The 24,260-nt window shown below is 43.9% G+C and overlaps 1 protein-coding gene across 2 annotated transcripts in view; it reads right to left on the reverse strand.

Annotated features, from left to right (window-relative positions):
* The window catches only part of LOC120060163 (arf-GAP with SH3 domain, ANK repeat and PH domain-containing protein 3-like), a 69,333-nt gene that overhangs the window by 11,205 nt on the left and 33,868 nt on the right, over positions 1-24,260 (reverse strand). For both annotated transcript variants that reach the window (XM_039009285.1, XM_039009284.1), the window contains exons 11-21: positions 22,076-22,145; positions 17,911-17,998; positions 17,570-17,618; positions 13,376-13,542; positions 12,604-12,737; positions 12,264-12,355; positions 11,006-11,198; positions 7,804-7,889; positions 5,046-5,161; positions 2,870-2,937; positions 694-801 (exon numbers count right to left, since the gene is read on the reverse strand). In XM_039009285.1, the coding sequence (XP_038865213.1) occupies positions 694-801; positions 2,870-2,937; positions 5,046-5,161; positions 7,804-7,889; positions 11,006-11,198; positions 12,264-12,355; positions 12,604-12,737; positions 13,376-13,542; positions 17,570-17,618; positions 17,911-17,998; positions 22,076-22,145 (1,171 nt within the window). The remainder of the gene's footprint in view (positions 1-693; positions 802-2,869; positions 2,938-5,045; positions 5,162-7,803; positions 7,890-11,005; positions 11,199-12,263; positions 12,356-12,603; positions 12,738-13,375; positions 13,543-17,569; positions 17,619-17,910; positions 17,999-22,075; positions 22,146-24,260) is intronic.

The following is a 24,260-nucleotide window of genomic DNA, read 5'->3' on the forward strand; positions in this document are numbered from 1 at the left end:
CTGGTTCAACTTGTAAACCCAGACACCTGGTTCAACTTGTAACCTCAACATTACACATTTCTTTTGTAACCCCAGACACCTGGTTCAACTTGTAAACCCAGACACCTGGTTCAACTTGTAACCTCAACATTACACATTTCTTTTGTAACCCCAGACACCTGGTTCAACTCAATGAGGGCTTGATTAGTTGGTGAATTGAATCAGGTGAGTTTGTACAGGGATACAATATAAATGTTCTGTTGGGGTCCTGGAGGACTGGTGTACTGGTTGTACAGTGGTTAGTGTGTGTGTTTACCCTCTCATCCAGGTCGTATTTGGTGTGTCTGTGTGTGTTAACCCTCTCATCCAGGTCGTATTTGGTGTGTCTGTGTGTGTTAACCCTCTCATCCAGGTCGTATTCGGTGTGTCTGTGTGTGTTAACCCTCTCATCCAGGTCGTATTCGGTGTGTCTGTGTGTGTTAACCCTCTCATCCAGGTCGTATTCGGTGTGTGTGTGTCTGTTTGTTCCTGTGTGTGTTTACCCTCTCATCCAGGTCGTATTCAGTGTGTGTGTGTGTGTGTGTGTGTTCCTGTGGGTGTTTACCCTCTCATCCAGGTCGTATTCAGTGTGTGTGTGTGTGTGTGTTCCTGTGGGTGTTTACCCTCTCATCCAGGTCGTATTCAGTGTGTGTGTGTGTTCCTGTGGGTGTTTACCCTCTCATCCAGGTCATCTTCGCTGTCATACAGGTCCTGGCTCTGTGTCTCCCACACGTACTCCACATGGATCTGACTGTTGAACTTCCCACTCTGGGCCAGCTCTAGCTAAAACACACACACACACACACACACACACACACACACACACACACACACACACACACACACACACACACACACACACACACACACACACACACACACACACACACACACACACACACAGGAACAAAAACACACACACACACAGGAACAAAAACACACACAGGTCAGCTACAAATCCATATTTTGCTCAGATTACAAACATAGCATAGCTAGTCAAGTCATTGCTCCTATCAGTACCTTTAAACACTCAAGTATCACCCAGAAAATAAAATAGTATATTCAAGCCTTGGGACAACTGTTAAAACCACTGAAACTTTAGTGCTAGAAACCAGAACCAAATCTTACATGTGCTGGCCAGTGACTTAATTATGCTAACATTTATGTTAAAGTGCAATTCCACCACTTTTCAACCTCATTGTCATTATCTCCAGCACAATGCCAGTGTCTACATATGTGAAAACGGCGCTTTTCTACGTTTTGTAGAAGAAAAAAAAATAAAGTTAAAAAGGTCTACCCGATGACATCATCTAAAGTTAAAACGTTTGAAAATACCCCTCTGTCTAGAAACTCACTGCAGGTTTTGAAAATCACTGTTTTCTTACTTTAAATCTTACCCTGTGATGTCACAGAAGCATTTATTTATTTATTTTACTTTATTCATTATTTTTCTTTACCACAGATCATAGAAACACGCTGTTTTCACATATGTAGACACTGGTATGGTGCTGGAGATGGTGAATATGTAGACACTGGTATGGTGCTGGAGATGGTGGATATGTAGACACCGGTATGGTGCTGGAGATGGTGAATATGTAGACACTGGTATGGTGCTGGAGATGGTGGATATGTAGACACCGGTATGGTGCTGGAGATGGTGAATATGTAGACACCGGTATGGTGCTGGAGATGGTGAATATGTAGACACCGGTATGGTGCTGGAGATGGTGAATATGTAGACACTGGTATGGTGCTGGAGATGGTGAATATGTAGACACCGGTATGGTGCTGGAGATGGTGAATATGTAGACACTGGTATGGTGCTGGAGATGGTGGATATGTAGACACTGGTATGGTGCTGGAGATGGTGAATATGTAGACACCGGTATGGTGCTGGAGATGGTGGATATGTAGACACTGGTATGGTGCTGGAGATGGTGAATATGTAGACACTGGTATGGTGCTGGAGATGGTGGATATGTAGACACTGGTATGGTGCTGGAGATGGTGAATATGTAGACACTGGTATGGTGCTGGAGCAGGTGAATATGTAGACACTGGTATGGTGCTGGAGATGGTGAATATGTAGACACTGGTATGGTGCTGGAGCAGGTGAATATGTAGACACTGGTATGGTGCTGGAGCAGGTGAATATGTAGACACTGGTATGGTGCTGGAGCAGGTGAATATGTAGACACTGGTATGGTGCTGGAGCAGGTGAATATGTAGACACTGGTATGGTGCTGGAGATGGTGAATATGAGGTTGAAAAGTGGCGGAGTTGCCCTTTAACAGTCTGTCACGAAACAGTATTGAAACAACAACTTAGGTTACTTGACTTATCACTGTTTTAACAGGAAATAATGGATATGGTTTTCCAGTAAAACACAACCAGAAGGAAATGAACACTTTCTTTCATTACGGACTTTACTATGACAATTCAGCACCTCACCATAATCAGAGACAGTGAGCATGTTATCTATTGTTCCATAAAGGATAGGAAGACAGGAAATTGAACGGGGTCAAAGCAGGTTTAGCAGGGGAAAACAGGGAGCCAGAAGGAACATAAAGACTGTATTTGCACTGAGAGTTGACTGTAAAGTCAGGGTCAGTCAGTCCCTTTCTTGGCAAGAGCTCTCAAACTACGCAGATGACTATCAGTAAAGACATTGATACTTATATTTATTGATTTAGTGTTTCGCCAATTTGTTGTTTATGACGACGATTAACTAATTCGGCTAATCATATCTTCTTCGTTGTGTTTTATATTGTAAGATATCGCATTTTATGCTCGTTTCTGCTTAAGTACCAAGATGTTGAAAACAACCTAAACCCAGTCAGTCATGTCTTACCAGTTCCACACACTGGGAGTGCTGCAGTCTCCTGGCGATGTCCAGAGCCGTCTCTCCGGATGAGTTCACTGGATGACGAGAGAGAGAGAGAGACCGGTTAAGTCTCTAACTGTGGGATCCCTATTGAACCCAGCTTACAAGCACTAAAGGCACTGTGTGTACATACTGTATATATACTGTAGGTGTGTACATACTGTAGGTATATATATACTGTAGTTGTGTATATATACTGTATGTGTGTCGATACTGTAGGTGTGTATATACTGTAGGTGTGTGTATAGGTGTATACATACTGTAGGTGTATATATACTGTAGGTGTGTATATACTGTAGTTGTGTATATATACTGTATGTGTGTCGATACTGTAGGTGTGTATATACTGTAGGTGTATACATACTGTAGGTGTATATATACTGTAGGTGTGTATATACTGTAGTTGTGTATATATACTGTATGTGTGTCGATACTGTAGGTGTGTATATACTGTAGGTGTGTGTATAGGTGTATACATACTGTAGGTGTATATATACTGTAGGTGTGTATATACTGTAGTTGTGTATATATACTGTATGTGTGTCGATACTGTAGGTGTATACATACTGTAGGTGTATATATACTGTAGGTGTGTATATACTGTAGTTGTGTATATATACTGTATGTGTGTCGATACTGTAGGTGTGTATATACTGTAGGTGTGTGTATAGGTGTATACATACTGTAGGTGTATATATACTGTAGGTGTGTATATACTGTAGTTGTGTATATATACTGTATGTGTGTCGATACTGTAGGTGTATATATACTGTAGGTGTATACATACTGTAGGTGTATATATACTGTAGGTGTGTATATACTGTAGTTGTGTATATATACTGTATGTGTGTCGATACTGTAGGTGTGTATATACTGTAGGTGTGTGTATAGGTGTATACATACTGTAGGTGTATATATACTGTAGGTGTGTATATACTGTAGTTGTGTATATATACTGTATGTGTGTCGATACTGTAGGTGTGTATATACTGTAGGTGTGTGTATAGGTGTATACATACTGTAGGTGTATATATACTGTAGGTGTGTACATACTGTAGGTATATATATACTGTAGGTGTGTATATACTGTAGGTGTGTATATACTGTAGGTGTGTGTATAGGTGTATACATACTGTAGGTGTATATATACTGTAGGTGTGTATATACTGTAGGTGTGTATATATACTGTAGGTGTGCACATACTGTAGGTGTATATATACTGTAGGTGTATATATACTGTAGGTGTGTACATACTGTAGGTGTGTACATACTGTAGGTGTGCACATACTGTAGGTGTATATATACTGTAGGTGTGTACATACTGTAGTTGTGTATATATACTGTAGGTGTGTACATACTGTAGTTGTGTATATATACTGTAGGTGTGTGTATAGGTGTATATATACTGTAGGTGTATATATACTGTAGGTGTGTATATACTGTAGGTGTGTACATACTGTAGGTGTGCACATACTGTAGGTGTATATATACTGTAGGTGTGTACATACTGTAGGTGTATATATACTGTAGGTGTGTACATACTGTAGGTGTATATATACTGTAGGTGTGTATATACTGTAGGTGTGTACATACTGTAGGTGTGCACATACTGTAGGTGTATATATACTGTAGGTGTGTACATACTGTAGGTGTATATATACTGTAGGTGTGTATATACTGTAGGTGTATATATACTGTAGGTGTGTACATACTGTAGGTATATATATATACTGTAGGTGTGTATATACTGTAGTTGTGTATATATACTGTAGGTGTGTACATACTGTAGGTATATATATACTGTAGTTGTGTATATATACTGTAGGTGTGTGTATAGGTGTATATATACTGTAGGTGTATATATACTGTAGGTGTGCACATACTGTAGGTGTGTATATACTGTAGGTGTACTGTATATATACTGTAGGTGTATATATACTGTAGGTGTGTATATACTGTAGGTGTGTATATACTGTAGGTGTGTATATACTGTAGGTGTGTATATACTGTAGGTGTACTGTATATATACTGTAGGTGTATATATACTGTAGGTGTGTATATACTGTAGGTGTGTATATACTGTAGTTGTGTGTGTATAGGTGTGTATATACTGTAGGTGTGTGTGTAGGTGTGTACCATGTACCTGTGTGGAGGACAGCCTTTCCTTTGAGCAGCAGTTTGAGGCACTCTGTTTTGTGGTGCTGAGCGCTGTAATGTAGAGCAGTGTTCCCCTCTAGAGTCCTCTTCTCCAGACAGACACTGTTAAGTGGCGACAGACAGTTGGAGTCAATGTGATGTACATGTATGTCTCCGGGGGCTGGTGTAGCTAAGACAGTACTAAAGGTCAGTGCTGGTGACAGAGAATGTGTCCCAAAATGGCACCCTATTCCCTACGTTGTACAGTCGTGGCCAAAAGTTTTGAGAATGACACAAATATTAGTTTTCACAAAGTCTGCTACCTCAGTTTGTATGATGGCAATTTGCATATACTCCAGAATGTTATGAAGAGTGATCAGATGAATTGAAATTCAGCTGCAGGATCGGGGCACCACCAGTACAGAGCTTGCTCAGGAATGGCAGCAGGCAGGTGTGAGTGCATCTGCACGCACAGTGAGGCGAAGACTTTTGGAGGATGGCCTGGTGTCAAGAAGGGCAGCAAAGAAGCCACTTCTCTCCAGGAAAAACATCAGGGACAGACTGATATTCTGCAAAAGGTACAGGGATTGGACTGCTGAGGACTGGGGTAAAGTCATTTTCTCTGATGAATCCCCTTTCCGATTGTTTGGGGCTTCCGGAAAAAATCTTGTCCGGAGAAGACAAGGTGAGCGCTACCATCAGTCCTGTGTCATGCCAACAGTAAAGCATCCTGAGACCATTCATGTGTGGGGTTGCTTCTCAGCCAAGGGAGTGGGCTCACTCACAATTTTGCCTAAGAACACAGCCATGAATAAAGAATGGTACCAACACATCCTCCGAGAACAACTTCTCCCAACCATCCAGGAACAGTTTGGTGACGAACAATGCCTTTTCCAGCATGACGGAGGCCCTTGCTATAAGGCAAAAGTGATAACTAAGTGGCTCGGGGAACAAAACATTGATATTTTGGGTCCATGGCCAGGAAACTCCCCAGACCTTAATCCCATTAAGAACTTGTGGTCGATCCTCAAGAGGTGGGTGGACAAACAAAAACCCACAAATTCTGTCAAACTCCAAGCATTGATTATGCAAGATTGGGCTGCCATCAGTCAGGATGTGGCCCAGAAGTTAATTGGCAGCATGCCAGGGTGGATTGCAGAGGTCTTGAAAAAGAAGGGTCAACACTGCAAATATTGACTCTTTGCATCAACTTCATGTAATTGTCAATAAAAGCCTTTGACACTTATGATCCCGTGTGGCTCAGTTGGTAGAGCATGGCGCTTGCAACGCCAGGGTTGTGGGTTCAATTCCCACGGGGGGACCAGGATGAATATGTATGAACTTTCCAATTTGTAAGTCGCTCTGGATAAGAGCGTCTGCTAAATGACTTAAATGTAAATGTTATGAAATGCTTGTAATTATACTTCAGTATTCCATAGTAACATCTGACAAAAATATCTAAAGACACTGAAGCAGCAAACTTTGTGAAAATTAATATTTGTGTCATTCTCAAAACCTTTGGCCACGACTGTACATAGTACACTACTATAGGCCCTGGTCAAGAGTAGCACACTATATAGGGAATAGGGAGCCATTTGGGACCCAGACAGTGTAAGGCTAGAGGAAGGAGTGCTGGGGTGTGTTCAGGAGGAAGGAGTGCTGGGGTGTGTTCAGGAGGAAGGAGTGTTGGGGTGTGTTCAGGAGGAAGGAGTGCTGGGGTGTGTTCAGGAGGAAGGAGTGCTGGGGTGTGTTCAGGAGGAAGGAGTGCTGGGGTGTGTTCAGGAGGAAGGAGTGCTGGGGTGTATTCAGGAGGAAGGAGTGCTGGGGTGTGTTCAGGAGGAAGGAGTGCTGGGGTGTGTTCAGGAGGAAGGAGTGCTGGGGTGTGTTCAGGAGGAAGGAGTGCTGGGGTGTGTTCAGGAGGAAGGAGTGTTGGGGTGTGTTCAGGAGGAAGGAGTGTTGGGGTGTGTTCAGGAGGAAGGAGTGTTGGGGTGTGTTCAGGAGGAAGGAGTGCTGGGGTGTGTTCAGGAGGAAGGAGTGCTGGGGTGTGTTCAGGAGGAAGGAGTGTTGGGGTGTGTTCAGGAGGAAGGAGTGTTGGGGTGTGTTCAGGAGGAAGGAGTGTTGGGGTGTGTTCAGGAGGAAGGAGTGCTGGGGTGTGTTCAGGAGGAAGGAGTGCTGGGGTGTGTTCAGGAGGAAGGAGTGTTGGGGTGTGTTCAGGAGGAAGGAGTGCTGGGGTGTGTTCAGGAGGAAGGAGTGTTGGGGTGTATTCAGGAGGAAGGAGTGCTGGGGTGTGTTCAGGAGTGTGAAACGTGATCACGTATTTCTATCTGTACCATTCTAAACGTTTTTGCCTCACCGAGAACACACCCCCTGGGCCGTGTCTGAAGACGTTACTAGCCGTCAAATACTTGCCTCCTCCTTTCCTTGTTCCCTAAACTCCTTTCAAAGCCATTGGTTGGAGGAGGTCTGAGTAAGGGACCTTGGATCCTCTCCTCCAATGCACTTTGGGCCCGATTCAGACTGGGGATAAGGGGTTAAGTCTACTTATCTCAGGTCTGCATAGGGCCCACTAAGGAGGGTGTTATTGAGGGGTCTGGTGTTATTGAGGGGTCTGGTGTTATTGAGGGGTCTGGTGTTATTGAGGGGTCTGGTGTTATTGAGGGGTCTGGTGTTATTGAGGGGTCTGGTGTTATTGAGGGGTCTGGTGTTATTGAGAGGTCAGGTGTTATTGAGAGGTCAGGCGTTATTGAGAGGTCAGGCGCTCACACCTGTTCTGTATGAGGAAGTCCACCAGGGATAGAGAGCTCCTCTCCTCCAGTCTCACAGCCAAGTGAAGAGCTGTTTCTCTCAGATGCTAGAAGACAGAAGAAACTCATTAGGTACACCCACTGAGTGTGTGTATGCGTGTGAATGTGTATTTATGTGTGTGTGTGTGTGTGTGTGTGCATGTGTATTTGTGTGTGTGTGTGTGTGTGTGTGTGTGTGTGTGTGTGTGTGTGTGTGTGTGTGTGTGTGTGTGTGTGTGTGTGTGTGTGTGTGTGTGTGTGTGTGTGTGATGAATGAGTACGACTATGGAGTGTTCCCCTTAGCTCTCTGGAGACATGAGCTCTGACCCAACAAGCTGAAATAATAAACCATACCCTGCCAACACACACACACACACACACACACACACACACACACACACACACACACACACACACACACACACACACACACACACACACACACCCCACCACACACACAAAACACACACAGATCAAAATGTGTGCAGGACAGTACTATTACATACCCTTAGGAAGCAACAGACGGTGAATTTGATTAAAGAAACGAAAAGAGAAGGAGCGAGAGAGAGGAAACATAACCTTTTAACAAGAGAGGAGAGGAGAGAGAAGGGTGTAAAATGAGAGGGATAGATTGAGTGTGATTACAGAGAGAGAAGGGAGTGGTTACTAACTACAGTTCTGGGACTTCTAACTTACTACACAATCACACTCACACACATTTCATTGCGGACACACACACACAGCGATATTTACAACATTACAAGGTAGAAGAATTGTAGCGGTCTATTTTGAGATAATAACCCACAGTAGTCTTGTGAGAGAAGAGGCCAGCCACAGCCAGATGAAACAAGCCCATTGAGGCATGTTAAAGTCGCAGTCTGAGATCTGGCAATCTGTTCAATGATCATCTTCATGTTTTGTTGTTCTTCAAATCCCAGAATGTAGTTTTAATGGAGCCTTCCGCCATTAGCTAGCTAATTAAACCATATGGGGACGACCCGCTGCCTTTTGTTTGAATCATTTCACAGCTCTTTACATTAAAAAAGGCAGAGCAAACACTTCAAACCTTCCACTGGGAAGTTATCTTGGGGATTTCATACGCAATCCTACATGTAATATGACCATGTTCATGTTTATGCTGTGTGTGTGTGTGTGTGTGTGTGTGTGTGTGTGTGTGTGTGTGTGTGTGTGTGTGTGTGTGTGTGTGTGTGTGTGTGTGTGTGTGTGTGTGTGTGTGTGTGTGTGTGTGTGTGTGTGTGCGCGCGCAGTGGGGCAAAAAAGTATTTAGTCAGCCACCAATTGTGCAAGTTCTCCCACTTAAAAAGATGAGAGAGGCCTGTAATTTTCATCATAGGTACACTTCAACTATGACAGACAAAATGAGAAAAGAAAATCCAGAAAATCACATTGTAGGATTTTTAATGAATTTATTTGCAAATTATGATGGAAAATAAGTATTTGGTCACCTACAAACAGGCAAGATTTCTGGCTCTCACAGACCTGTAACTTCTTCTTTAAGAGGCTCCTCTGTCCTCCACTCGTTACCTGTATTAATGGCACTTGTTTGAACTTGTTATCAGTATAAAAGACACCTGACCACAACCTCAAACAGTCACACTCCAAACTACACTATGGCCAAGACCAAAGAGCTGTCAAAGGACACCAGAAACAAAATTGTAGACCTGCACCAGGCTGGGAAGACTGAATCTCAATAGGTAAGCAGCTTGGTTTGAAGAAATCAACTGTGGGAGCAATTATTAGGAAATGGAAGACATACAAGACCACTGATAATCTCCCTCGATCTGGGGCTCCACGCAAGATCGCACCCCGTGGGGTCAAAATGATCACAAGAACGGTGAGCAAAAATCCCAGAACCACACAGGGGGACTTAGTGAATGACCTGCAGAGAACTGGGACCAAAGTAACAAAATCTACCATCAGTAACACACTACGCCGCCAGGGACTCAAATCCTGCAGTGCCAGACGTGTCCCCCTGCTTAAGCCAGTACATGTCCAGGCCCGTCTGAAGTTTGCTAGAGAGCATTTGGATGATCCAGAATAAGATTGGGAGAATGTCATATGGTCAGATGAAACCAAAATAGAACTTTTTAGTAAAAACTCAACTCGTCGTGTTTGGAGGACAAAGAATGCTGAGTTGCATCCAAAGAACACCATACCTACTGTGAAACATGGGGGTGGAAACATCATGCTTTGGGGCTGTTTTTCTGCAAAGGGACCAGGACGACTGATCCGTGTAAAGGAAAGAATGAATGGGGCCATGTATCGTGAGATTTTGAGTGAAAACCTCCTTCCATCAGCAAGGGCATTGAAGATGAAACGTGGCTGGGTCTTTCAGCATGACAATGATCCCAAACACACGAAGGAGTGGCTTCGTAAGAAGCATTTCAAGGTCCTGGAGTGGCCTAGCCAGTCTCCAGATCTCAACCCCATAGAAAATCTTTGGAGGGAGTTGAAAGTCCATGTGGCCCAGCAACAGCCCCAAAATATCACTGCTCTAGAGGAGATCTGCATGGAGGAATGGGCCAAAATACCAGCAACAGTGTGTGAAAACCTTGTGAAGACTTACAGAAAACGTTTGACCTCTGTCATTGCCAACAAAGGGTATATAACAAAGTATTGAGATAAACTTTTGTTATTGACCAAATACTTATTTTCCACCATAATTTGCAAATAAATTCATTAAAAATCCTACAATGTGATTTTCTGGATTTTTTTCTTCTCATTTTGTCTGTCATAGTTGAAGTGTACCTATGATGAAAATTACTTTTTTGCCCCACTGTATGTATGTATACTTGTGCATGTACGATCCAGTACCTGTCCCTCAGGCAATTCTAATGGGTTGGCCAGTAGTGTGTGTGTGTGTATCTCTCTGCTATCTAGTACAGGGCTGGCACAGTTACCGTATAATCGCGTAACCGACGATTATGGATGAAGACCGTCGTGAAAATAAAATAACTGTCAAATGTCTTATTTTAATTCATTTTTTTGTGGAACGAACAGCTGACTGAAGACGGGACAGCCGGGCATTTGTGCGGTTCAGTCCGTTTCTGAGGTAACATGGACTCTTTACAAAATCGAACGATTATAACGGTGACCATGGTCATTTGGCTGACCATAACTGTCATCCAAATTTCCATGACCATCTCAACCTTATGTCTAGTACCTGTCCCTCAGGCAGTGCTAGCGGCTTGGCCAGGTCCTCTCCCTGGGCGTACAGCTGCAGCAGAGCGGTCAGGTCCCGGCTCCTCACGGCATCGTACACACGCCACGGCTCACCCTCCTCCCTGTCCCGGTCCCGGTGCAGCACGTAGCGCCGTTCCACGTACTTGGCCACGATATACTCCTTCCTGGCATTCCTGGTTGCACAACGGGACAGAGCCATAGGTATGCAGCAACTGGTAAACTATATCCTCCATGTTGGCACCAGCAACTGGTAAACTATATCCTCCATGTTGGCACCAGCAACTGGTAAACTATATCCTCCATGTTGGCACCAGCAACTGGTAAACTATATCCTCCATGTTGGCACCAGCAACTGGTTAACTATATCCTCCATGTTGGCACCAGCAACTGGTTAACTATATCCTCCATGTTGGCACCAGCAACTGGTAAACTATATCCTCCATGTTGGCACCAGCAACTGGTAAACTATATCCTCCATGTTGGCACCAGCAACCGGTTAACTATATCCTCCATGTTGGCACCAGCAACTGGTTAACTATATCCTCCATGTTGGCACCAGCAACTGGTAAACTATATCCTCCATGTTGGCACCAGCAACCGGTTAACTATATCCTCCATGTTGGCACCAGCAACTGGTTAACTATATCCTCCATGTTGGCACCAGCAACTGGTAAACTATATCCTCCATGTTGGCACCAGCAACTGGTAAACTATATCCTCCATGTTGGCACCAGCAACTGGTTAACTATATCCTCCATGTTGGCACCAGCAACTGGTTAACTATATCCTCCATGTTGGCACCAGCAACTGGTAAACTATATCCTCCATGTTGGCACCAGCAACTGGTTAACTATATCCTCCATGTTGGCACCAGCAACTGGTTAACTATATCCTCCATGTTGGCACCAGCAACTGGTTAACTATATCCTCCATGTTGGCACCAGCAACTGGATAACTATATCCTCCATGTTGGCACCAGCAACTGGTAAACTATATCCTCCATGTTGGCACCAGGGTTGTGTTCAATTTCATTTCAATTCAATTCAGTCGATTCAAGAACTGAATTGAGCCCAACCCTGGTTGATACCAAACATTCTGTTACAACATTCTCACTTTAATGTCATTGTTTTTGGAATTTTTGGTGCCAATATGGCTTCTGTCAAAATGTGTTGTTTCAAACCAAGATTGCCCCACCAATGAGAACATGATTGAAGTATGAGGCGTATTAATGGACTTACATGTCACTCTGGGGGAGGGGTTTGATGGAATCATTGGGAAGATTGGCCTCCATGATGTCATTGAAGCGGGTGTTGCCTATACTGACTGCCAGCTGTGGACAGACGGAGAGTGGAGGCGTTAGGATACAAGATATGTGAGTACAGCTGTATAGGGACTAAACTTTCAGTGCATCAAATAACACATATCTAACCCATGCCATTATCACAACTAAAAACCAAGTTAGCATGCTGAGCTAAAGCCAAAGCAGAGCTCAGAAAACTAACGCTTGTTTAGAAATGGAGGTGTATGTGTGTATAGATCAGTGTGTGTGTATTGGGACTAAGACGGAGTCAACATTACTAGTAGTTCGGAGGTGCTGAGCATGTCCAGCGTGAGGGACTGGATCCTGGAGTAGTGGACTCCCAACTCCCTGTGGATCCCAGAACACTCTATACACGTCAGGATGCCCAGGTTAGTGGAGAGCCACGTGGGGTCTGTTGACAACACAGGGACAGAACACGACGAGTACAGTTAACACTGGATTTACACTGAAGCAATAAGGCCCGTGGGGGTTTGGTATACGGCCAATACACCTGGGCTAAGAGCTGTTCTTAGGCACGACGCAACGGAATTAGAGCAGTAAAAATAAATGTTTTGTCATACACATGGTATATTGTCTATTATAAACTGGGTGGTTCGAGCTCTGAATGCTGATTGGCTGACAGCCATTGTATATCAGACCGTATACCACAGGTATGATAAAACATTTATTTTTACCTCTCTAATTATGTTGGTAACCAGTTTATAATAGCAATAAGGTACCTCTGGGGTTTGTGATATATGGCCAATATACCACGGTTAAGGGCTGTGTCCAGGTACTCCGTGTTGCGTTGTGCTTAAGAACAGCCCTTAGCCACGGTATATTGGCCATATACCACACCCCCTCGTGCCTTATTGCTTAAAAATACCACGGCTGTCAGCCAAATCAGCATTCAGGGCTCGAACCACCCAGTCCTACTGGCTGTGTCCTGATTCTCCACCCTTCTCTTTAAGTGTGGAGACAGGACAAGAGCACATCCTAAAGTCTCTCGGTGAATCCTCCCACTGACTATCTCCTGTCCACCAGTCTCACCGTGGGCTCCACAGTCGGCGCAGGCCTCGTTGCCGGACATGTGTCTAAGCTCGGTGATGACTGCCCTGGCCAGCTCCTGCAGCCCGGAGTCCTGGAACTGCGGCTGGTCCCCTCCCAACACTGTGTTCAGGGCTTCCTCCTTACTGTTCTGCAGCACCGACACCCAACTGGGGGGGGGGGGGGGGGGGGGAGAGAGATTAAACAATGCAATATAGTGTTTATACAGTTATGTATTGTAGTACAAGTCATTCTTTCCGGGAAATGTCTTCCTGATTTTTTTTTATGGATCTACGACAACCGGTACACTTGTTTAAAAAAAAATGAAACTACTATGGTGGTCTACATTATGTGCTTCAAAAGCACGGACTGCCCACATGATAGTCCTGTGTGCAGCTGTGTGTCTTTAACCCAAGTATATAATTGTACCACTGAGAGCTTGGCACATTCACACTGCAGTAAACCTCCTTTCTCTTTCTCATCCCTCTCCTTCTCCATTTTTCTTTCTTTTTGTTGTTTTTGTTTCAGCTGACCCTCCCTCCTTCTTCTTCTCCTCCCCACAGACACAGATGACTTCCGAAGGCTTGATCCTGAGGCCCACACAGAGAGGAGAAGAGGAAGAGGGGCTCCCGAGTGGCGCAGCGTTCTAAGGCACTGCATCTCAGTGCTAGAGACGTCACTACAGACCCTGGTTTGATTCCAGGCTGTGTCACAACCGGCCGTGATTGGGAGTCCCATAGGGCGGCGCACAATTGGCCTAGTGTCGTTAGGGTTTGGCCGGTGTACGCCGTCATTGTAAATAAGAATTTTTTTCTTAACTGACTTGCCTGGTTAAATAAAATAAAAATAAATAAAGAGAGGAGAGAAACCCCCTACTCAGCTCTGTACGCTCTAGAGAGAGGTCCCAACCCAAACTAGTTATCCGCTCTTGTGAAGCTGAGTTACCACCTCATTTTGTGGCCAGTAAGCACATAGCCTCGAGAGCCAGGTCTGCCTACGGTGGCCTCTCTCAATAGCCTACGGTGGCCTCTCTCAATGGGTCATTCACAGTGGTCAGGTATTCTGCTACTGTGTACTCTCTGTTTAGGGCCAGATAACATTCCAGTTTGCTCTGTTTATTGGTTGATGTTTCTTTCCAGTGTGTCAAATTGTTTTCTCATAATTTGGTTTGGTCTAATTGTGTTGCTGTCGTGGGGCTCTGTTGGTGTTTGTGAACAGAGCCCCAGAACCAGCTGGCTGAGGGGACTCTTCTCTAGGTTCATCTCTCTGTAGGTGAGGGCTTTGTGGTGGAATCTGTGGCCTTCGCTTCCTTTTAGGTGGTTGTAGAATTTAACAGCTCTTTTCTGGATATTGATAATTAGCGGGTATAGTCCTAATTCTGCCCTGCATGCATTGTTTGGGGTTTTGCGTTGTACATACAGTAAAGGACATTTTTGCAGAATTTTGCATGCAGAGTCTCAATTGGGTGTTTGTCCCATTTTGTGAATTCTTGGTTGGTGAGCGGACCCCAGACTTCACAACCATAGAGAGTATTGGGTTCTATAACTGATTTAAGTATTTTTAGCCAGATCCTGGTTGGGATGTCAAGTTTTATGTTCCTTTTGATGGCATAGAAAGCCCTTTGTGCATTGTCTCGATTGTTGTAACTTCGGGAAATTACCTGTGGTGTTGATGTTTAGGCCGAGATAGGTATAGTTCTTTCTGTGCTCTAGGGCAACAGTGTCTAGATAGAATTTGTATTTGTTGTCCTGGCAACTGGACAACCATTATTTTTGTCTAACTGAGATGTACTCAGGCCCCAAGTCTGACATAATCTGTTCAGAAGATATAGGTGCTGCTGTAGGCCCTCCTTGTGGGGACAGAAGCACCAGATCATCTGTAAACATGTGACTTCAGAGTACAGTAGGGTGAGGCCCGGTGCTACAGACTGTTCTAATGCCCTCACCAATTCCTTGATATATACCGTGCCTACAGAAAAGTCTTACTCCCCGTTCAAAATGTTCAAATAGCCTGGAATTAAAATGCATTTTAATGATCTAAACTTCCTACCCCACACCTTCGAAGTGAAAAAAAATATACAGGCTTTTATGGACAAGACTGGTCAAAGTCTGCATGAGACAACGATATCCCAAACACTCCACAAATCTGCCATGTATTGTAGAGTGGCCAGAAGCAAGCCATTACTCAACAAAGCCCACCATGAATCCTGTTCGAAGCTCTGGAGATTCTGTAGCCATGTGGCAAAACGTTTTATGGTCTGACTAAACTAAAATTGAACTTTTTGGCCTAAGTGCAAAGCATTACGTTTGGTGCAAACCCAACACGGCTCATCACCCAAAGAACACATCCCTACTGTGAAGCATAGTGGTGGCAGCCACATGTTATGGGGATGTTTCTCATCGTCAGGGACTGGGACACTTATCAGGATAGAAGAGAAGATCAATGGAGAAATGTATATAAAAGTCCTTGAAGCAAACCTACTGCCCTCTGCAAGAAAGCTGAAACTGGGAAAGAAGTTCACCTTTCAACATGACAACGTCCTGAAGCACACAGCCAAAGCTACAGTGGAGTGGCTAAGGAATAAAAAGGTAAATGTCCTTGAGTGACCCAGTCAGAGCTCCGACCTAAATCCAATCGAAAATGTGTGGCACGACTTGAAGATTGCTGTCCAAGGAACTCGAAAGTACAGTTTTGTAAAGAAGAATGGTCAAATATTTCCTAATCTAGGTGAGCAAAGTTGGTAGAGAGCTATCCCAACAGCAATCACAGCTGTAATTGCTGCCAAAGGTGCTTCCACCAAGTATTAACTCAGGTGGGTGGAGACTTATCCCATTGTGATGTTTCAGTTTTGTATTTTTAATACAGCATTTCACCCCCCCCCCCAAAAAAATACCTTGAAAGTCTGGTTTGTTAATCAGTGGGAAAACATTTTTATTTAAATGCATGAAACTCTGAGGCAATGACAAAAAAAGGAGGAAAAAATTCACAGGGGTGTAGACTTTCTATAGGCAGGGTATGTTCTCTGCTGCCAATGACTGGAACGAACTGCAAAAATTACTGAAGCTGGAGACTCATATCTCCCTCACTAGCTTTAAGCACCAGCTGTCAGAGCAGCTCACATATCACTGCACCTGTACATAGCCCATCTGTAAACAGCCCATCCAATTAATTCATCCCCATACTGTATTTATTTATTTATCTATCTTGCTCCTTTGCACCCCAGTATCTCTACTTGCACATTCACTGTATATAGACTTTTCTTTTTTCTACTGTATTATTGACTGTATGCTTGTTTATTCCATGTGTAACTCTGTGTTGTTGTATGTGTCGAACTGCTGTGCTTTATCTTGGCCAGGTAACAGTTGTAAATGAGAACTTGTTCTCAACTAGCCTACCTGGTTAAATAAAGGTGAAATAAAAATAAATACATTTAAAAAATGTTGAAGAGGGTGGGGCTCAAACTGCATCCCTGTCTCACCCCACGGCGCCAATTTTAACAGCACACGTGTTGTTCGTATGTTTTCTTTCTACGTATCTCTATCTTGGTATCTTTTTCTATTTCTCTTTCTGACAGAAGATCTACCTTGCATCTGTTCCTCTCTTTGAAATAAATACTATATTGTAATCTTTTCCAATTTTTTTATGGAATTTCTCTCTTTCTGAATGACACAGTCACTGTCCTTATCTACACCTCAGTGGATCTGGAACAATGCTTGTATAGAATCTAGGAAGGATGTCAGTGTATTTGGGATAATCATAGAAATTGAAGGAATAGAACGGGTTTGGAACCTTTAACCCTGGCAATTTGACTGGTAAACTCATGGGTACACTCTTAGTAGCTGCCTGGTATTGTGATGCAACAATTTCCATGGTAATGTAGAATGTTCATCCAAATTATGTTAATTGATGTGGCTCATGCAATGGAAAGTATTTTCGTATAGTCAGTTGAGGTGATTCAACAAATCACCGTACAGATTGATGGGTACACTTGCTTTTACTTCCTGCTTTGCTCCTATGGGTACACTCGCAATGGCCGCCAGTCCACCCATTATGCCACCACTGACTTGAATGGGGATGCCCGTTCTATTCATTACATTTATATGAGAACAATGCTTGTTTAGAAACAAAGGAGCGATTCCAGTGTATTTAGAACAATACTTGTATATAAACAAGGAGGGATTCCAGTGCTGTGCTTACATCATGCATTCCTGCTCGTCCTCGGCTTGGAAATGGTACGTCCGATTATCTGGAGAGAGGAAAGATAGGTGTGAATTTAGAGGGACAGGAGAGGAGAGAGAAAGGAGGACGACAGAGAGAGTGCAGTAGGCTACATTCCAGGGGATACATACAAGGGGAAAACCTGATCCACAGACACAGAGAGAGGATCGGTTGAGGGAGACTCGCCTCTCTGCACCGTCTTTCCATTACATACACAGGCTCAGACAAACACACACACATAGACAGGCAAATGCACTTGCACACAGCTCAGACCATAGTTATGTGGAGAGAGGTGAGAGGTCAAGGAGGGGTGAACCTACGTGTGACCAGGTCAAAGGTCCTCCTCTCATCGGGGTTGGGGCGCACCTGACAGGTCAGGAGGTTGAGCTTCGCAGGTGGTCGGTTGATCTGTGGAACCAACGACACTGGGGTCAATTCCCACCCTAGGGCTGACACACACTTTACTACGCTGGCTCAGATGCTAGCTTTTCACATCGTCTTTTCCAGAATGGTCCCAACAACTATGGTATATAGGGCATTCGGAAAGTGTTCAGAACCCTTCACTTTTTCCACATTTTGTTACGTTACAGCCTTATTCTAAAATTGATTAAATATATTTTTTCCTCATCAATCTACACACAATATTCCATAATTACAAAGCAAAAACAGGTTCATAAATTTGCATAAGTATGCATAAGTATTCAGACCCTTACCTCACTACTTTGTTAAAGCACAGCCTCAAGTCTTCTTGGGTATGACACAACAAGCTTGGCACACCTGTATTTGGGGAGTTTCTCCCATTCTTTTCTGCAGATCCTCTCAACCTCTGTCAGGTTGGAACTATTTTCAGGTCTCTTTTCAGGTCTCTCCAGAGATGTTAGATCAGGTTCAAATCCGGGCTCTGGCTGGACCACTCAAGGACATTCACAGACTTGTCTCAAAGCCACTCCTGCCTTGTCTTCTATGTGCTTAGGGTCGTTGTCCTGTTGGAAGGTGAGCCTGGAGCAGGATTTCATCAAGGATCTCTCTGTACTTTGCTCCGTTCATCTTTCCCTCGATCCTGACTAGTCTCCCAGTCCCTGCCACTGAAAAACATACCCACGGCATGATGCTGCCACTACCATGCTTCAACGTAGGGATGGTATTGGCCAGGTGATTAGCGGTGCCTGGTTTCCTCCAGAAATTCAGGCCAAAGAGTTCAATCTTGGTTTCATCAGACCAGAGAATTTTGTTTCTCATGGTCTGAGAGTCCTTTAAGTGCATTTTGGCAAACTCCAAGCGGGCTGTCATGTGCCTTTTACTGAGGAGTGGCTTCCGTCTGGCCACTCTCCCATAAAGGCTGGATTGGTGGAGTGCTGCAGAGACGGTTGTCCTTCTGGAAGTTTCTCCCATTTCCACAGAGGAACTCTGGAGCTCTGTCAGAGTGACCATCGGGTTCTTGGTCACCGTGCTTCTCCCCCGATTGCTGGCTGGGTGACCAGCTCTGGGAAGAGTCTTAGTGGTTCCAAATTTCTTCTATTGAAGAATTGTGGAGGCCACAGTGTTCTTGGGGACCTACAATGCTGAAGAAATGTTTTGGTACCCATCCCCAGATCTGTGCCTCGACACAATCCTGTCTCGGAGCTCTACAGACAAAACAAGTTGTAGAAACATCTCAAGGATGATCAATGGAAACAGGATGCACCTGAACTCAATTTCGAGTCTCATAGCAAAGGGTCTGAATAGTTATGTAAATAAGGTATTTTTAAATAAAATTTGCTACAATTTCTAAAACCCGTTTTTGCTTTGTCATTATGGGGTAGTGTGTAGATTGATGCAGAATAAAAAATAAAAAATAAACATTTTAGAACAAGGCTGTAACGTAACAAAATGTGGAATTAGTGAAGGGGTCTGAATAATTTCAGAGTATGCATTACTAGGCCAGCCCAGTACAGCTTGGCTTAACTATAGTACATTTCAAGAGCATCAGCAACCTGGCGACTAGGGCTGTCCCCAACAACAACAAAAATCTTGGTCGACCAAGAATCGTCTGTTCTTTCGACCAATCAATTGATTGAAATATAGGCCTAAGTAAGTGACGGTATTAAGACTAAACAGGAAACGCTCTCAGGCCTACAGCTCGATGGTGGTTATACAAGGCTGCTAATGACAGTGACATTACCTATTATTATAATGATGATCATAATAATAAATAGCAATATGGAGATCAAGGAAAAAGGAGGGTTATTATTATTATAAATAAATAAAAACAGACAATTTAAAACGATGTAAACAACGCTAAATAAATGATAAGTAATATCAGAGAGGCTGGTCTAACTGTCACGTTCCTGACCTGTTTTCTGTTGTTTTTGTATGTGTTTGACGGTCAGGGCGTGAGTTTGGGTGGGCAGTCTATGTTTTCTGTTTCTATGTTGGTTTAATGGGTTGCCTGGTATGGCTCTCAATTAGAGGCAGGTGGTTTTCATTTCCTCTAATTGAGAGTCATATTAAGGTAGGTGTTTTCACACTGTTTGTTTGTGGGTGGTTGTCTCCTGTGTCAGTGTTTGTCGCGCCACACGGGACTGTCTCGGTTTATGTAGTCTGTTCCTGTTCGTGAGTTCTTCGTGTATTTATGTAAGTTCCATGTCCAGGTCTGTCTACTCCGTTTTGTTATTTTGTTAATCATTCAAGTGTATTTCGTTTCGTGTTTTTTTCGTCTTGTTCATTAAAACCATGTCATTTCACAACGCTGCGTTTTGGTCGAATCCCTGCTCCTCCTCTTCGGATGAAGAGGAGGAGGAAAGCCGTTACACTAACGGAAATAAGTGTCAAGCCTTTATTACAGGAAAGATGAAAAACAACCGAGTTTGTGAAATGGTTGCGTGAGGCTTGGTGCTTATGGAATCAATAGGCTATTACACAAACAGTCAAACAGGCAGGATCTGTCTTATTTCTGTATATACACAGTACCAGTCAAAAGTTTGGACACACCTAATCATTCAAGTTTCATTCATTTTTTACTATTTTCTACATTGTAGAAAAATAGTGAAGACATCAAAAACTATGAAATAACATGTATGGAATCATGTAGTAACCAAGAAAGTGTTAAACAAATCAAAATATATTTTATATTTGAGATTCTTGTAAGTAGCCACCCTTTGCCTTGATGACAGCTTTGCACACTCTTGGCATTCTCTCAACCAGCTTCATTAATTAACAGGTGTGCCTTGTTAAGAGTTAAATAGTGACATTTCTTTCCTTCTTAATGCATTTGAGCCAATCAGTTGTGTTGTGACAAGGTAGAGGGTATACAGAAGATAGCCCTATTTGGTAACAGACCAAGTCCATATTATGGCAAGAACAGCTCAAATAAGCAAAGAGAAACGACAGTCCATCATTACTTTAACACATGAAGGTCAGTCAATACGGAACATTTCAAGAACTTTAAAAGTTTCTTCAAGTGCAGTCGTAAAAACCATCAAACGCTATGGTGAAACTGGCTCTCATGAGGACCGTCACAGTAAAGGAAGACTCAGAGTTACCTCTGCTGCAGAGGATAAGTTCATTAGAGTTACCAGCCTCAGAAATTGCAGCCCAAATAAATGCTTCACAGAGTTCAAGTAACAGACACATCTCAACATCAACTGTTCAGAGGAGACTGTGTAAATCAGGCCTTCATGGTCGAATTGCTGCAAAGAAACCACTACTAAAGGACACCAATAAGAAGAAGAGACTTGCTTGGGCCAAGAAAAATTAGCAATGGATATCAGACCGGTGGAAATCTGTCCTTTGGTCTGATGAGTCCAAATTTTAGATTTTTGGTTCCAACCGCCATGTCTTTGTGAGACACAGAGTACTGTAGGTGAAGCATGGAGGAGGAGGTGAGATGGTGTGGGGATGATTTGCTGGTGACACTGTCTAATTTATTCAGAATTCAAGGCACATTTAACCAGCATGGCTACCACAGCATTCTGCAGCGATACGCCATCCCATCTGGTTTGCGCTTAGTGGGACTATCATTTGTTTTTCAACAGGACAATGACCCAAAACACACCTCCAGGCTATGTAAGGGCTATTTGACAAGAAGGAGTGATGGAGGTCTGCATCAGATAACCTGGCCTCCACAATCACCCGACCTCAAACCAATTGAGATGTTTTGGGATCAGTTGAACCACTGAGTGAAGGAAAAGCAGGCAACAAGTGCTCAGCATATGTGGGAACTCCTTCAAGACTGTTGGAAAAGCATTCCAGGTGAAGCTGGCTGAGAGAATGCCAAGAGTGTGCAAAGCTGTCATCAAGGCAAAGGGCGGCTACTTTGAAGAACCTAAATGGGGTGTCAGCCCTGTTGGCGACTGATTTAAAGTTACAGGTAGTCAAGTATACAGTAGTTTGAGGATTACTTTTGGCACTGAGCTTTACTGTATGGTTTATATACTGTATTGGGTACAGGATATGAGAGGTGAATGAGATGTCAACTAAAAGGCCACATGACATGTTGAGTCTCACCGTGCTGTGGGAGATGGTCAGACAGCCGTACTTGACACCACACTTCCTCTTCTGCCAAACCTTCCTAATCCTGGAGGGAGGGAGGGAGGGAGGGAGGGAGACAGAGCGCACGAGAGAGAGGAAGAGACTCAGACCACATTCTAAGTCAGGCATAACTTACTGTATATCTACAGTACCATCAAGCTTACTCATCATATCTATCTAGGAATACAAGTTCGTTTCCCCAACTGACTCACATCCCCCCTATGTTATCACACTGTAATCTAACGCTCTGAGAACAAGGAGAAAACAGGGGAGAGAGGGGCTGGAATGGAGACATAGGACTGTTTTAGACTTCCAGGCTACCCCTGTCTCTCTCTCTCTCTCTTTACTCTCCTACCCCTCTCTCTCTCTTTCTCTCTTTACTCTCCTACCCCTCTCTCTCTCTCTTCTTTCTCCTCTCTCTTTACTCTTTCTCTCTCTCTTCTTTCTCCTCTCTCTCTCTCTCCTCTCACTTTACTCTCTCTCTCTCTCCTCTCTCTTTACTATTTCCCTTTCTCTCTCACGCTTCTTTTTCTCTCTCCTACCCCTCTCTCTCTCTTCTTTCTCCTCTCTCTCTTTCTCTCTCTCTTCTTTCTCCTCTCTCTTTACTCTCTTTCCCTTTCTCTCTCTCCTATCCCTCTCCATTTTCTTTCACTCTCTTTCTCTCTCTCCTCTCTTTCTCTCTCTCCTCTCTTTCTCTCTGCATGACATGGGTTAGCTGGAGTAGCTGAATCCACTCATCCAGCCAGGCCTCTTCGCCAGGATCCAAACCCCAGAATAATGAAGACCAGCTGGGGCTGACATAGCACTGTGCCCCCACCCCTCCCACCCAGCCTCTCCATAATGTCACGCTGCACCCTGCTACAGACCCTAACCCTGCTGAGGCCTAACCTTAACCCTGCTCAGGCCTAACCTTAACCCTGCTGAGGCCTAACCTTAACCCTGCTGAGGCCTAACCTTAACCCTAACCCTGCTCAGGCCTAACCTTAACCCTGCTGAGGCCTAACCTTAACCCTGCTGAGGCCTAACCTTAATCCTGCTGAGGCCTAACCTTAACCCTGCTCAGGCCTAACCTTAACCCTGCTGAGGCCTAACCTTAACCTTAACCCTAATACTGCTCAGGCCTAACCTTAACCCTAACCCTGCTGAAGCCTAACCTTAACCCTAACCCTGCTCAGGCCTGCTCCCATGTTAGCCCCATAGATATCCTAATATCATATACCATATGTATACATCACTGGATCATTGCCTGAAGAATCTATGGGTCAGGAACCCTGAACTTGAGCCATATAAAGTGGATAACATGATAGCCATAAAACAGGGTTGTGACTAGATGGAGTACAGCTACAGACAAGACTTACCACTGAACTTGATTTTGGAAGTTTTAAAGCCAGACGATGAGACGGGGAGGGCACTTTCGTTGCTAAGGCGATAGCTAGCTAGCCTCTAGCGGTAGGACAGCAACAGGTTGTCAGTAGGGGGAGAGTTTTGATTTGAACATACCATATTTAGGCAGCATTGGCATTTAGCAGGACAAATTGGCTTGGTTCTATTGTATCTGTTCACTGGCAATAAAATGGGATGTTTATTTCCCACCTCCACCAGAATTTGGCATGCGCGAGCGAATACATGATAGGATAAATATGATTAATACATTGTGCACTACCGTTTGTTTATATCGATTTAGCTAGCTAGAATTGTGAAGAAGTGTCTATGGATACAAGCAACAATACACAGATATTTAAATCAGAAATAAACTAAATCGCCAGTGAAGCTATTGATTTTTACTTGAGAACTCTAAGAGATATCTGACTCCGACTCATCATCAAGTCCCAACTTCCGTGGTAGTTCAATGGTTAATCTCGTCCGTACCTGTACTAGCCACAACCATAAAACAGCCTGTGGAATCCTAGCCTAGTTCCGGGTCGGTTTGTGCCGTCTTGCCAAATCCAATGTGTGCTAGCTTATCATATAGCGCCGCCCCCCTTAAACTTGCCTCTGACTGGGCTTTAACCACGGTCCTCTGCCTCACCAACACATGAGACCGCCCGCTTGACAACATAAAAACCAGTTGAGCTATAGAAAAGGATCCAATTCGATAGCACCATTGGCAACATTTCAAGCTGGCTGTGAAGTGAGCTCACAGCACGTTCTAATCTCCGTT

Source organism: Salvelinus namaycush, chromosome 15 (genome assembly GCF_016432855.1).
Source record: "Salvelinus namaycush isolate Seneca chromosome 15, SaNama_1.0, whole genome shotgun sequence".
NCBI classification, from domain to species: Eukaryota; Metazoa; Chordata; class Actinopteri; order Salmoniformes; family Salmonidae; genus Salvelinus; species Salvelinus namaycush.